Source organism: Rutidosis leptorrhynchoides, chromosome 3, assembly GCF_046630445.1.
Source record: "Rutidosis leptorrhynchoides isolate AG116_Rl617_1_P2 chromosome 3, CSIRO_AGI_Rlap_v1, whole genome shotgun sequence".
NCBI classification, from domain to species: Eukaryota; Viridiplantae; Streptophyta; class Magnoliopsida; order Asterales; family Asteraceae; genus Rutidosis; species Rutidosis leptorrhynchoides.
This window is the reverse complement of record NC_092335.1, coordinates 358,118,229-358,130,572: the sequence shown is the minus strand read 5'-3', so window position 1 is coordinate 358,130,572 and position 12,344 is coordinate 358,118,229. Positions and strand designations below refer to the sequence as shown.

Here is a 12,344-nt window from a genome sequence, read left to right as displayed (position 1 = left end):
AAACACGATAATTGTTATATATTACTTCTTCGAGCGTTTTCCCGCCAAAATAAAAACATTTATCACAAAGTGTCTCTACTAAATGTTCATATTTTCATCTCATCTATAATGTTCGTGAACAAAGTTTTTTAAAAAAACGAAAAAGAAAATGTTTTTGCTTCCCTCCGCTTCCCCCCGAATGGTTACTTCCCTCTTGATTCTACCACTATATATATATATATATATATATATATATATATATATATATATATATATATATATATATATATATATATAAAACAAAATCACTAAAATTAGTACTATACCGAGTCAAAAGCAGTCAATTAACAGAAACTTTTCATAATTAGTTTTTTAGCCCGCGCTTTCGCTGCGGGTTGGTTTCAAAAAAATAAAAATAAAAAAAGGTACTGTAGCTACAGTAGCGGGTATTCGGGTCGAGTTGGTGGAGCGGGTCAGAAGATCCGGATGGTATTGGGTTAGTGGTTTGGGGAATCATGTTTTGAAAAAAAAAAAAAAAAAAAATGGTAACCAATCATAAGTTGACACCATTTACCACAAATTATATATATATAAATTCTAAACAACAAAATCAGAATCAGAATAAGAATATATAGATAAAATAAAATCGAACTTATAAACTCACAAGTGCAGAATGTTTCACCGATCGAGCATTTTCAGACTTAACAAATACAACAATAAGTAATATTCCTACTATAATTCTGAGCACTAATCAGGCAACAAACGACATATCTCGTATAAATACAAATTTAACCTATTTATGTAACTGTGTGTGTATTTAGAATCATTCGATGTGTTTTTATGTATAGATAAACAAATATAGAGATATGGATAAAAGAAATAATGACCTTACTTTGTGAAAATAGGCGACTGAAATTGATAGGTGAAATAGGATATGAAATTTTTAAAAGATGGACTCCTCAAAAATTTTAAATTAGACCATATTTAACGTTGCCGTGTTAGGCTTCAAGTGCTCCCAACACGCCTCCACACATGGATAATGGGGCGTGTTGGGGTGTGTGTTAGAGGCGTGCTTCAACCTAGCACGGAGAAACAATGAAGCGTGCAATCATTTTTTCCCTTTTTTTAATTAGTTTTTATATCTTTTCCACTCAATTTCCAATCAGATTTTAACACATCACCTAACACGTCACTTAACACTCCACCCTATTACACATCAGTCTAGCAGCACGCTTATCAAGCACCCCACCCCCACCCCCACCCAGCAACACGCCAAAAAGCCATTCAGGGATAAAGATGGTCTTAGGGGGCGACGAAATTTTGGAGGATAAAGGCTGGTGGGTTTAAAAGATGGACTCTTCAAAATTTTTAAGAAAATGAGAGGGAATTGATTCGCCATTCTTAAACTTTTTATTTTTCATACACTTATACCGAGTATAACTATTATTTGAGTCAACATTAAATTTCGATTTATTAGCGACTTGACTATCTCTTATTGGTGATTTTAGTGTCATCAGTCATTTTGTATAATTACGTGATTTACTTGACTATCTCTTGTTGGTTACAACCCAATTTTGGTTTTTAATTCATCTTCTTCCAGAAAAGAATTACGGAGTACTTTTAATAACACAACGAATATTTCTTATATGAAATGTGGTACCTATTAATCGTTACAAAAGTGTGTAACAATTAAAAAGCATTTCATGAACAGTACGAGAAGAAAAGTATTGTGAAGAATTTGCATAAAGATTTTTATGTAACTCCGAATCACAATTGTGTTCCTCTTTCTGGATCCTAGGATTTGTATGTGAATAATAATGATACTCACATAAGTGTCATTTCTGAGACATGTTTTTTAACAAGATTTCACAATCTCATATCAAAATTCCAAACCATTAAAACCCGTAACACTACTCAATGAATTTCCGATATCTATGGCCGAACCGTCACACGACACAATTTCGTTTAAAGCCATTATTCAATGAAATAACCTTGTAGCGTTATATATGGAACTAGATTTAAGAGCCCGTGCGTTGCACGGCAGCTCCAAAAAATAGCATTCGAAGACGTTAGTATTGAGACTGAGTAGATTTAGTATATTATTATAAAATTAAGAAACCCTTGAGTATTGATAACATTTGTACCGAAAATAAATGTATTGACACGATTAACATTGTAAACGATAATAATCAATACAATTACAATGTAGCTTCCAATTGTTCATAGTCAATTATATCATATCCGAGTTGCGACCACCCTATGTTTTCAATATATGCAAAGCAAATACAAACCAAATTCATTCTCCATATACATTTATAAATAACATGTATTGAAAAGATGCAGCAAAATAATATAACTGCTAATAAGTTATGTCGAATTTTGTTGGCATTTATTTACTACCTCGAATTCGTTTACTAACACGTGTACCATTGCACAACGCAACAATATGAGTTCAACATATTCATTCTACAACCACTGAGCTTAGTCGGGTTAATATTATCTGTAAACACTCTTATGTAAACGCAGAGGCTAACATTCATTAATTATAATGTATCGATCGATTTAGCAATTATACCAAACAATCATATGATGCAACTTGAAAAAATATATTATTTTAAATATGAGCTAAATAATCAAATAACAAATCTGGAAATGAAATTACGTAAATATAAACATAATACCTATTCTTCATACGTAGATGCAATACCACTGTTAGAAGACAATTTCTGAATCGAAATATGGTAAATGCATAATACCACTACTACAGCACTACTGCAGTGGTGTGAATCCAAATATAGCAAGTAATGTCAAGTGTGAATCAAGTGTATCTCTTTGTTCTTCATACTCTTTCAATTCTTCTATTATATCCACACGTAACTTTCTTTCTTTAGTACTACCCACATCCTTAATCATTACTTCGACAATTCAGTCTGAAGCCATTAGCTGATCGGCCCATTACCATTTAACACCAATTCTGTCCATTTTGCAGTATCCACAATATTCACCAAAAAGTTGACTATTTCAACTTTAACAACACCTAGGACCCATTTCGAGTACTTCTAATCCAGCACCTAATCAGAACCACGCTTATCCCACAGTTATGAGCCTCATATGTTTTATCAATCAACCTTAACCACCTATTCCACCCAAATTCCACTTGATTCCAACTCCACAGTATTCAAACTCCCTTCAAACAAAACACCATCAGCATGTACGTTATCCCGAACCAAAAAATATAGAATTTGAACAAACAGTTTGACCAGAAGTTGTCAAAACTGCTCGGTAGTGTTTTAAAACAGCAATACCATCATTACCTGTAGTCCAATTCAGCCCACTTAAAACATTATAAAGAACAGACACTTGACATCAGGATCACCTTACGGTCAAATACCCCAAGTACAATTATAACCAGTCCTTCCAGGTGCATTTTCAGGAAATATTTTGTTTGTCTTACTGCTGATCAAACCCACTGTATATACACTTTAATCAAACTAACATCAACCCATAAACATGCTCCCATCTGCCGCATGCCCTCGAGCAACAATTAAGTCAATAACAAAACCACATATAAACAGTCGACGTTGCCAAAACTGTAGAAAATTATATATCTTTTTAACGGCTTGAGAGGCATCGAATGCTCTCATTTGCACCCACGCACGCTAGGTAAGAAACTCCAAGGATCGAACTCGGGATGCTTGACAACTAATCCATTTTAGGCTTGAGATAGATGGTAAATTAATTCCATTTTAGGAGTGAATTACATAGAGTGATAGGCCATGTTCATATACTTAAACCCCCTAAGATGTGTTCCAGTAGGATATTTCCAAATACCTCGAGCAAATAAATATGCAAATAAGTTATATTCTATTTATACTTATTTCTATCATTGTAACATTATTTTCACTTGTTCCATGATAAATATCATACAATAATCATATCTCAACAATCACAACATAACCAACAACAATAACAAAACGAAAGACTGAAGTACAGAAAGTAGAAGATGAATGAAATACCGAGTCATGCGTCCAGTAAGTATCACAATAATACCAGCAAATTTATACCAAATTAAGCGATATTACATCAAAACTCACATACTTACATACCTCAAGTATAAAATCAGATACAAAATTCTGACCAAGGCATGGTAGATTCAAACGGATGTATATGATCTGTAATCATTGTAGAACAAATTATATAATTTGCAAAATGTACATCTAACACAAAACTTAAAGATAACATATTGAGAATATCTTGGAATTACCTTTGCCTAACCATGAGTGACAACCTCGTTCCCAATAGTGGAAGTACCGACGAAACTCTCGAGAGAATTTTGGGAAAAAATGTAACGGCCGATCTCGAAACCACCACTGAAACCCTAATTTCAGTAGACAATGAAAATGATCCTTCATATATCTGGTGTAGCAGGCGAACACGATGAGGTTGAAAACCGAAATCGCTGGAAAGAAATGAAATCCGTGGAGAGAACAGGAACCGAGCTCTTCAATTCACTCTATCAATTTCAGAAAAACAGGAACTGATCAAAATAACTGTGGCGGATTACGGTGATTGGAATCGGTGATCAGCGGCGACTGTGGAGGAGGACATTAAATAATTTTGTTGGAGATGAATAGGAATCGAAGAGATGCATATGATTTTGGGATTTCTTATGCGGGAATTAGTCCAGCATGGATTGCCTGATCTATAATTAGCGCTAATTAAAATGTGGTTATGGAGGGTCACGTCAGCAAACCAGGATTAAAGAGTACTTAGGGGCTGTAGGATTAATCTTCACGATTTATATAAGTTTATTATTATATTATATTATATTATTATTATTATTATTATTATTATTATAACTTAAAAGTTTTAAAACTTACAAAAAATTAGTGGGAAGCCTAGAGACAATCTGGGCCCCCACACCTCTTGCAATAGCAAAACCTATCCTAGTAAAAATATGAGCAGCAGCACCGGCACCAATATCTTGCGTCATCGAACTCTTCTGAACCCGCTTTAGCAAAGAAACAGCCTCCTTCTCTAATTTCCCAAGGGAAGAAAATGAGAAAGGAATGAAACCATAACCAATCGCCTGACAGCTAGATTCGTACTTGACCCGCTTCCGACGAGCCGCATCAACCACAGCACGTCCAGGGACAAAGTCAGAAAGCCCTGACTGTGTCAAAGGAGAAGACCCTGTCAAGTCAACACAAACATCGCGACCACAATCCCAGGAATAAAGTAACACATCTGCAGGTCTGAGGGCCCTATCGTTCCCTCCAGACAACCCAATGTCAACCTCCTTTCTCGCTGAAATCCCAGCTCGATAACAAACATCAACAAGGGAATCCCGAACAACATTATGTCGATGCTTAATACCCACCATACCAGCACAAGACACCGCGTTATCCCCGTAAATATCCCCAGTAAAAACCCTAGAACAGGCAGAGCATGCCGTCGAGATAGAGAACAATGGAACACCCAACCGGTAGCACAACACACATCGGTAAGTCTTAGCGTTCATCGTCTGACCCAACCCCAAAATAGGGACTGCCCTCAGCCAAGCAGAGGTGTGATCACCCTGCTGTGATTTCCATACGGCCGATTGTCGGGGAGATAACGAAAAAGTGGATTCTGCAGAAGCGGTAACCTTTGTGAAATAAACATCTGCCAATTTCTTCATGAGTTTTGGGGGAGCGACCTCACTCAGATTACCTAAAATATCAAACCCAACCGTTATATTAAACATACCCAATGCATCTTCAAAAGCACGACCAAGACCAACAATACCCGCATGACGTAGGAGCTTAGTCTGCAACCCAGCAGACTGTAATCGAGAAGCCAGAAAAGCATAATGACGAACATCTCCCGCAGAATAAACACCAAGTCCTCCAAATGCAAATGGCAAGGTGGCAAGCCGCCACTGCCAATCACCAAACCCAGGCCCTGAAGCAGTAACAATACGCTCAAAGGAAGATCGAAGAGCTTCATCGAAAGCGCATTGAGCCGCCTCAAATATACTAGGAGGACAAGTACGCAAGGCAAAGTAGAGTTTAGAAACTCCCGTACATGCCCTAAGCAACAACAACTCACACTGAGGATCATCAAGCTTAGCAACCTTATCCATAAGCGCAATGGACTTGGTCACCCTTTGCATCACCATTTCACCACTAAAACCAGGATCGGAACAAGCGGGGGCCCCAAGCAACTTAACACCATTTAGGAGGAAAGACACCCACTTGCCTGCTGCGAGGGTCCTCCGTAGGCCAGAAAACTTCTGTTTTTTCAACGTTGAGATGTAGTCCAAAATGAGGCCCATCCTCCATAATCAAATGCAAAACCTTCCCCACCACCAAAGTGTCCCCAATAATAGTGCCATCATCCAAATACCACGCCTGAAGACAAACCTCAAAATTATCTCTGATTTTAGAAACCAAGGGTTATAAGACCAAAGCAAAAAGCAGCGGACCAAGGGGATCACCCTGTTGCACCCCCTGAGAAGACCATAAGGTGTGGTTCCCATAGTACAATCTGGCTGGATTAGAGTAGCAAAATTCAACCCACCGAGAAATGCTAGGACAAAGGCGGCGAACTTCACGTAACATGACCGTACGATCAACTAGATTGAATGCATTTTGAAAATCAACTAATAACATAGAGAGGCCAACATCAGAGCCACGATCCTCAATCAGCCGATTCACAGCATGAAGAATTGCCTCACCACCTGAAGAAACACCAACACCAAATTGAAGACCCTCGAAGTAACTTCCCAAAGACTGGCCAACCATAGCAGCGCCAACCTTCGAAACAAGACGTCTCCCAACAGTACCCACAGCTATAGGACGAAGACCACCGCCGGGCTTGACAAGCGGTGTGAGGGGAGCACTAGCTATATACTCTCCTAATTCCATAGAGCACCTTTCAGCTAGAAAGAGATTAACGACCCCGGTAATAGAGCCAACCAACTCATCCGAGACTGCCACATCAGCACCACTCAAGCAATCCATAAGGTGTTGTGCACGTAAACCATCCCTACCACATGATGTGCCCCGAGGAAAACTTTTAATCTGGCCCAAAACAACAGCAGAAGTCGTAACTAGGTGAAGGTGATCAACCGGCATATCAGGCAAGGATGGAGCTATAGAAGAAGGGTGCTTAGACAGCAAGTCCGCCAGTGTGGCGTCATTATAAGGAGCAACGCCTGATGAAGAAAGAACACGAGCTGCAGCAGTGTAATGGCCATCACGAATCTTCCTACGACACTGCTTAATATTACGCTCTTCCAAATCTAGGACCTCATCATCAACCACTGACAACATAGGAGAATCCTCTGCCAAATACTCCCTCATAAGCTGTAAACTTCCACCCGCTGTCCCCCAAGAGCAAATAGCATGGGAAATATTCTCTTCCTGATGCCGACGCATTATCGAAGACCTAGACTCACGACAACTCCGTGGCCGAAAGGTTTTAAGGGTACAAAGGGGTAACACCAACAAAGAGATCCAACTAGAAATGTCATCAGGCTTAGAGATCACCTTATCAAGAGCACCTTTCAAAACCCGAGAGAACCCCAAACGACACTTGGGAGGGATAGACTTAACCGTGCGAAACCCCTTAGAGAACAAACGATCAAGGAGAGCCACGTCAAAACCATCGTTATGATCACGCACCGAACCATCCTCAATACAAAGTCGAGCAGGAGAAGAGGGAGTTAGTGGCTTGGTAAAATTATGAAGCACAAAACGAATAACACCATTTCCCTCATCAGGGGGAAGCACATCCAGGCCCCTACCATGATGGCACTTAGCACGTACCGTGTGTGTTTTGTAGCAAACACCACATAACCAAATCCCCATACACCTAAAAGTAACATCATCCTCAGTATAAACACCCAAATTAGAAGTAAGAGAATGTCGAGTGATATCCCGCGCATCGATACCACAATGACGATCACTAAGATACTTGATAAGAGAACTTCTAACAAGCCCATTTCCACTCCCATTTTGACAGCCACTAAGACCCACAAAGGGACAATTAAACTTCACAGCGGCATGCGACATAGCTACACACAACCTTTAGTTGTAGTGCATAGCTAAAAAGACAGATGCAAAATCCCCATACACCGTAATATAATTATAATCATGAAGCCTAGATAAAACCCACAGAGGACTTTTAACAAACACCTGGTGGGCACCCAAAAATTCAATCAAAATACCAGCTGCTTCTAGTTTTTATCAGGCATTTTTTCAAGATCAAATCGCTTGGCCCTGTATAAAAAGCTCCCCTGGTGTTTGGGTCGGTACAAATTTTCTATAAAACCCCCAAATCTTAGAAACCCCCAAAACGAAACAAAAATAAAACTGTAGTTTCTTAGTGTGATAATTCAACCTCGTATTTAATCCCTCCCATCAGGGTTTCAAGTTTGTGTAACTTGAAAGTTGTGATCTTTATTCAATTTTTAAGAAATCCACTAAAGAAATACATTATTATTATTATTTTATGGAAATGGAAATGGGAAAGAAAGAGTCCGTTTGGTTTGTCTTGACTCTAATAGACCTAATAACTCTATCGCCGCACAACACACTCGACACCCGAAATTTTTCCTGCTTCACATCGAAACCCTAATCTCACAATGGGAACGAAACATCAATTATTTGACACGGCCGTTTCCGATCCTAAAAGGCAACAAGTTGAATCATCGTTTTCTTGTTTTCCGTCTATCGATGAAGGCGTTGAACCAAAAGACTGCGTTAAAATGTTTTTTGGTATGTTTTTCTTTTCTAATCAAATAATTTAGCTCCGGTAACTTTTATGTATTTATTTATTTATAGGCGTTTGATACCTTTATCTGAGAATTTTTATTATTTTATTGGGGTTTATTTATAGAAATGGGTTATTATTATTATTATTATTATTATTATTATTATTATTATTATTATTATTATTATTATTATTATTATTATTATTATTATTATTATTATTATTATTATTATTATTATTATTATTATTATTATTATTATAGATTCTCGGGTTTTGCTGTAATAAGAAAGATTGTTTTTATGTTAATAAAAAAAAGCGATGAAATCCAGGAAAGTGATACGTGTAATGCGATAACGATCACGCGGATAGTGTGTCTGTGATTTGTGCCTTCATACGACTACAACTAAATCGGGCATCACGCCTCTCTTTCGTAACAGTTCATGAAGAAGAACTTGTAAGTCAATTTTCATATTTCTTCATCATACAAATAGGGGCTGAGTGAGTGGGGTTGCCAAGGGAGGCTTTGCCACCCTCAAGCCCAATATTTTTATGTTTAGTATATATTATTTAAACCCATAAATTTAACAAGCATCCCTTATTTAGTTATTTAACCCAATATTTAAAGCCTACCAAAAAATTAATTAAAGGCAAATACAGAGTAAGTGAGTAACCCCCAATTCAGTTGCGTAATTCCACGAACTGAATTTTCCTCTCCGTATCTAAAAATCGACTGCAACTGTGCAAGGTTAGGGTTTTGATTTTATTAAATGCAGTTCATATTCATAATTCGTTAATTTATTATATGAAACCTATAGGCTATTCTTGAATTGATTTAGCTGGAGTATCATTTATTAATTGTTTTTATTGTTCATTATTTATATTTATTATTTGACTTATCCCTCACTTGCTTTGAATTTCATCTTAGTTGAACTATATGTTTAATATTTGGACACCGGTTAAATACCTGATCACTTGAAGAAGGCATCTTTTTCATGTTGTATTCCGTTGTTTGCTTGCCTGGGGCCTTGGTATAGTTAGGAATTGTTGGGCCCCTACATACTTCCATGTAAATACTTTATATTTTAGACATATACTTATATACATAAATAAGTATAGTCTAGAATGCTTGTTTTTTTAAAATAAAAAGATTAAAGGTGTATTGGTGTATATTATTTAGCTAGATGCCAACGCTATGTACTAATGTTTATTTTAAAGTAATTATACTTATTAGCTTGTAATATCATAAAGATTGATGTTAACTTGTTATATTTTTTTAAATTTAATTTTAGTTTAGTTTCTAGTTATGTTCAAGTACTATATAGTACTGTTAATAATAAGACTTTTTTTTAATGATATTAGGTTGAATTATGGGTTCGAAAAGAACAATGTTTGATTTTTTCAAGCCAACAAATTTCCAATCACAACAACAAGAAGAGAATGTAATTGAAGATGTGGCTAATAACTCACAACCACATGTTGATAATGAAAGTATTATGGAGGAGCCTTGTAAAGAAAAAGATTATACATCAAATTTAAGGGAGTTAAAATTAGATTCAATAGTTCGAGATCCTGGATTACGACCTTCTTTTATGGATTATCCAGTAAACCAACATAATGAGATAAGACGTAAATATATCAAACATGGCCCTTATCAACTTCGTAAGACCTTATCAACTTCGTAAGTCAAAATATCCTCAAAGTGCTAGTGGGTCAAATAACCGTAAGCGAAGCTTTCAAGAATCTTGGTTTAATAGATATTGGTGGTTAGAATATTCCGAGAAAACGGACGCGGAATATTGTCTTCCATGTTACCTATTCAATAAGAAGCCTATTGGACGAGCTGGTTCTAATAAATTTACCAAACAGGGCTTCAAGAGTTGGAAAAAAAGTAAATTGTGGTGAAGATTGTCCTTTTGTCAAACATGAAGGTAAAACTCCAGCTTCAGCTCATAACTATTCTGTGGGATGTTACGAAAATTTAAAAACTGAAGTATGTCATATAGAGCATGTGTTAGAGAAGCAAAATACTCAAGAGATCAACGATAACAGGCTTCGTGTTAGAACTTCCGTTGAGATGATTAAATGGCTCACAATGCAAGCTTGTGCACTTAGAGGCCATGATGAGCGTCCTGATTCAAAAAATCAAGGAAATTTTCTAGAATTGATAAAGTTAGTTGCTTCTTATAACAAAGATGTTGAGAAAGTTGTGTTGGAAAATGCTCCCCAAAATGCCAGGTACACTTCACCAGATGTGCAAAAAGAAATTTTGAATATTTTCACTAGAAATGTACAACAGACTATTCGCAATGAAATTGGGAATGAAAAATTTTGCTTGATAGTTGATGAGTCGCGAGATGAATCTAAAAAAGAACAAATGGCAATTGTTGTAAGATTTGTTGATCGAGATGGGTACGTAAAGGAGAGGTTTTTGGACTTGGTTCATGTGAAAGATACAAGTGCCTTAACTTTAAAAAAAGAAATCTTGTCTTGTTTATCTTTTCATAATCTTGATGTTCAAGATATTCGAGGTCAAGGATATGATGGAGCTAGTAATATGCGTGGAGAATGGAACGGGTTACAAGCTTTTATATTAAAGGAATGCCCTTATGCGTATTATATACATTGCTTTGCTCATCAGTTGCAACTTGCTTTAGTTGCGGCATCTAAAGAGGTAGTTGAAGTGCACAAATTTTTTAAGAACTTAAACTTCATTATTAATGTCATGGATTCTTCTGCCAAGCGTCATGATCAGTTGCAAGATGCTCAGGTTAGTGAAATTGCACATCTGGTCGAAGTTGGAGATCTTGAGAGTGGTAGAGGAGCAAACCAAATTCAAAGTTTGCAAAGACCCTGGGATACAAGATGGAGCTCACACTACCGATCAATACGTAGCTTGTTGAAATTGTATGGTCCATCCATTGTAGTGCTACGCGAAATTGCAACTAATGGGTCTACTACTTCTCAAAAGGGTGATGCTTCTTTTGCTCTTACACAATTATTGTCATTTGATTTTGTTATCGTTATGCATTTGATGAAGAAGATAATGAAAAGAACTGATAAATTTTGTCAAGCATTTCAACGTAAATCTCAAGATATAATTAACGCATTATCTTTGCTTTCCACGACAAAGATATTTATTCAAAATCTAAGAGATCAAGGATGGAATCACTTTTGGAAAAGGTTGTTGCTTTTTGTACAGCTTATGAGATTCGAGTTCCCAAAATGACACGAACTTACAAAGATATAGTTCGATTGCATTCAAAAACAGACAATACGATCGTTGAGCATCACTACCGAGTTGATGTGTTCATAGCTGCAACTGATAGTCAGTTGCAGGAATTGAATGTAAAGACCCGTCCTAATCCATAAGGACGAATACAATAACATATGATTACATCACAAGGTATTTGACCTCTATATGATACATTTTACAAACATTGCATTTGTTTTAAAAAGACAACCTTTCATTACATCAAAAGTTGACAGGCATGCATACCATTTCATAATATATCCAACTATAATTGACTTAATAATAATCTTGATGAACTCAACGACTCGAATGCAACGTCTTTCGAAATATGCCATGAATGACTTCAAGTAATATCCTT

At 36.7% G+C, this 12,344-nt stretch overlaps 1 protein-coding gene and 1 long non-coding RNA gene across 2 annotated transcripts; one reads left to right on the top strand and one right to left on the bottom strand.

Annotated features, from left to right (window-relative positions):
* Nucleotides 1–2,573: 2,573 nt before the first annotated feature.
* On the bottom strand, nucleotides 2,574–4,642 carry LOC139897575 (uncharacterized). The gene is made up of 2 exons (XR_011776668.1): nucleotides 4,244–4,642; nucleotides 2,574–4,151 (listed from the first exon to the last, which is right to left on the bottom strand). It is a non-coding gene; the product is annotated as an uncharacterized lncRNA (long non-coding RNA).
* A 5,461-nt stretch (nucleotides 4,643–10,103) lies between these two features.
* On the top strand, nucleotides 10,104–11,962 carry LOC139901223 (uncharacterized). Its single transcript, XM_071883953.1, has 2 exons — nucleotides 10,104–10,414; nucleotides 10,603–11,962. The coding sequence occupies exons 1-2, from the start codon at nucleotides 10,104–10,106 to the stop codon at nucleotides 11,960–11,962; spliced, it is 1,671 nt and encodes a 556-aa protein (XP_071740054.1).
* Nucleotides 11,963–12,344: the final 382 nt, after the last annotated feature.

Excerpts from the sequence above, each read along its gene's own strand:
- LOC139901223 (XM_071883953.1), top strand. The coding sequence starts at position 10,104 with ATGGGTTCGAAAAGAACAATGTTTGATTTTTTCAAGCCAACAAATTTC. Across the intron at positions 10,415-10,602 it reads CGTAAGACCTTATCAACTTC|GGCTTCAAGAGTTGGAAAAA; the intron begins GTAAGTCAAAAT and ends TTTACCAAACAG.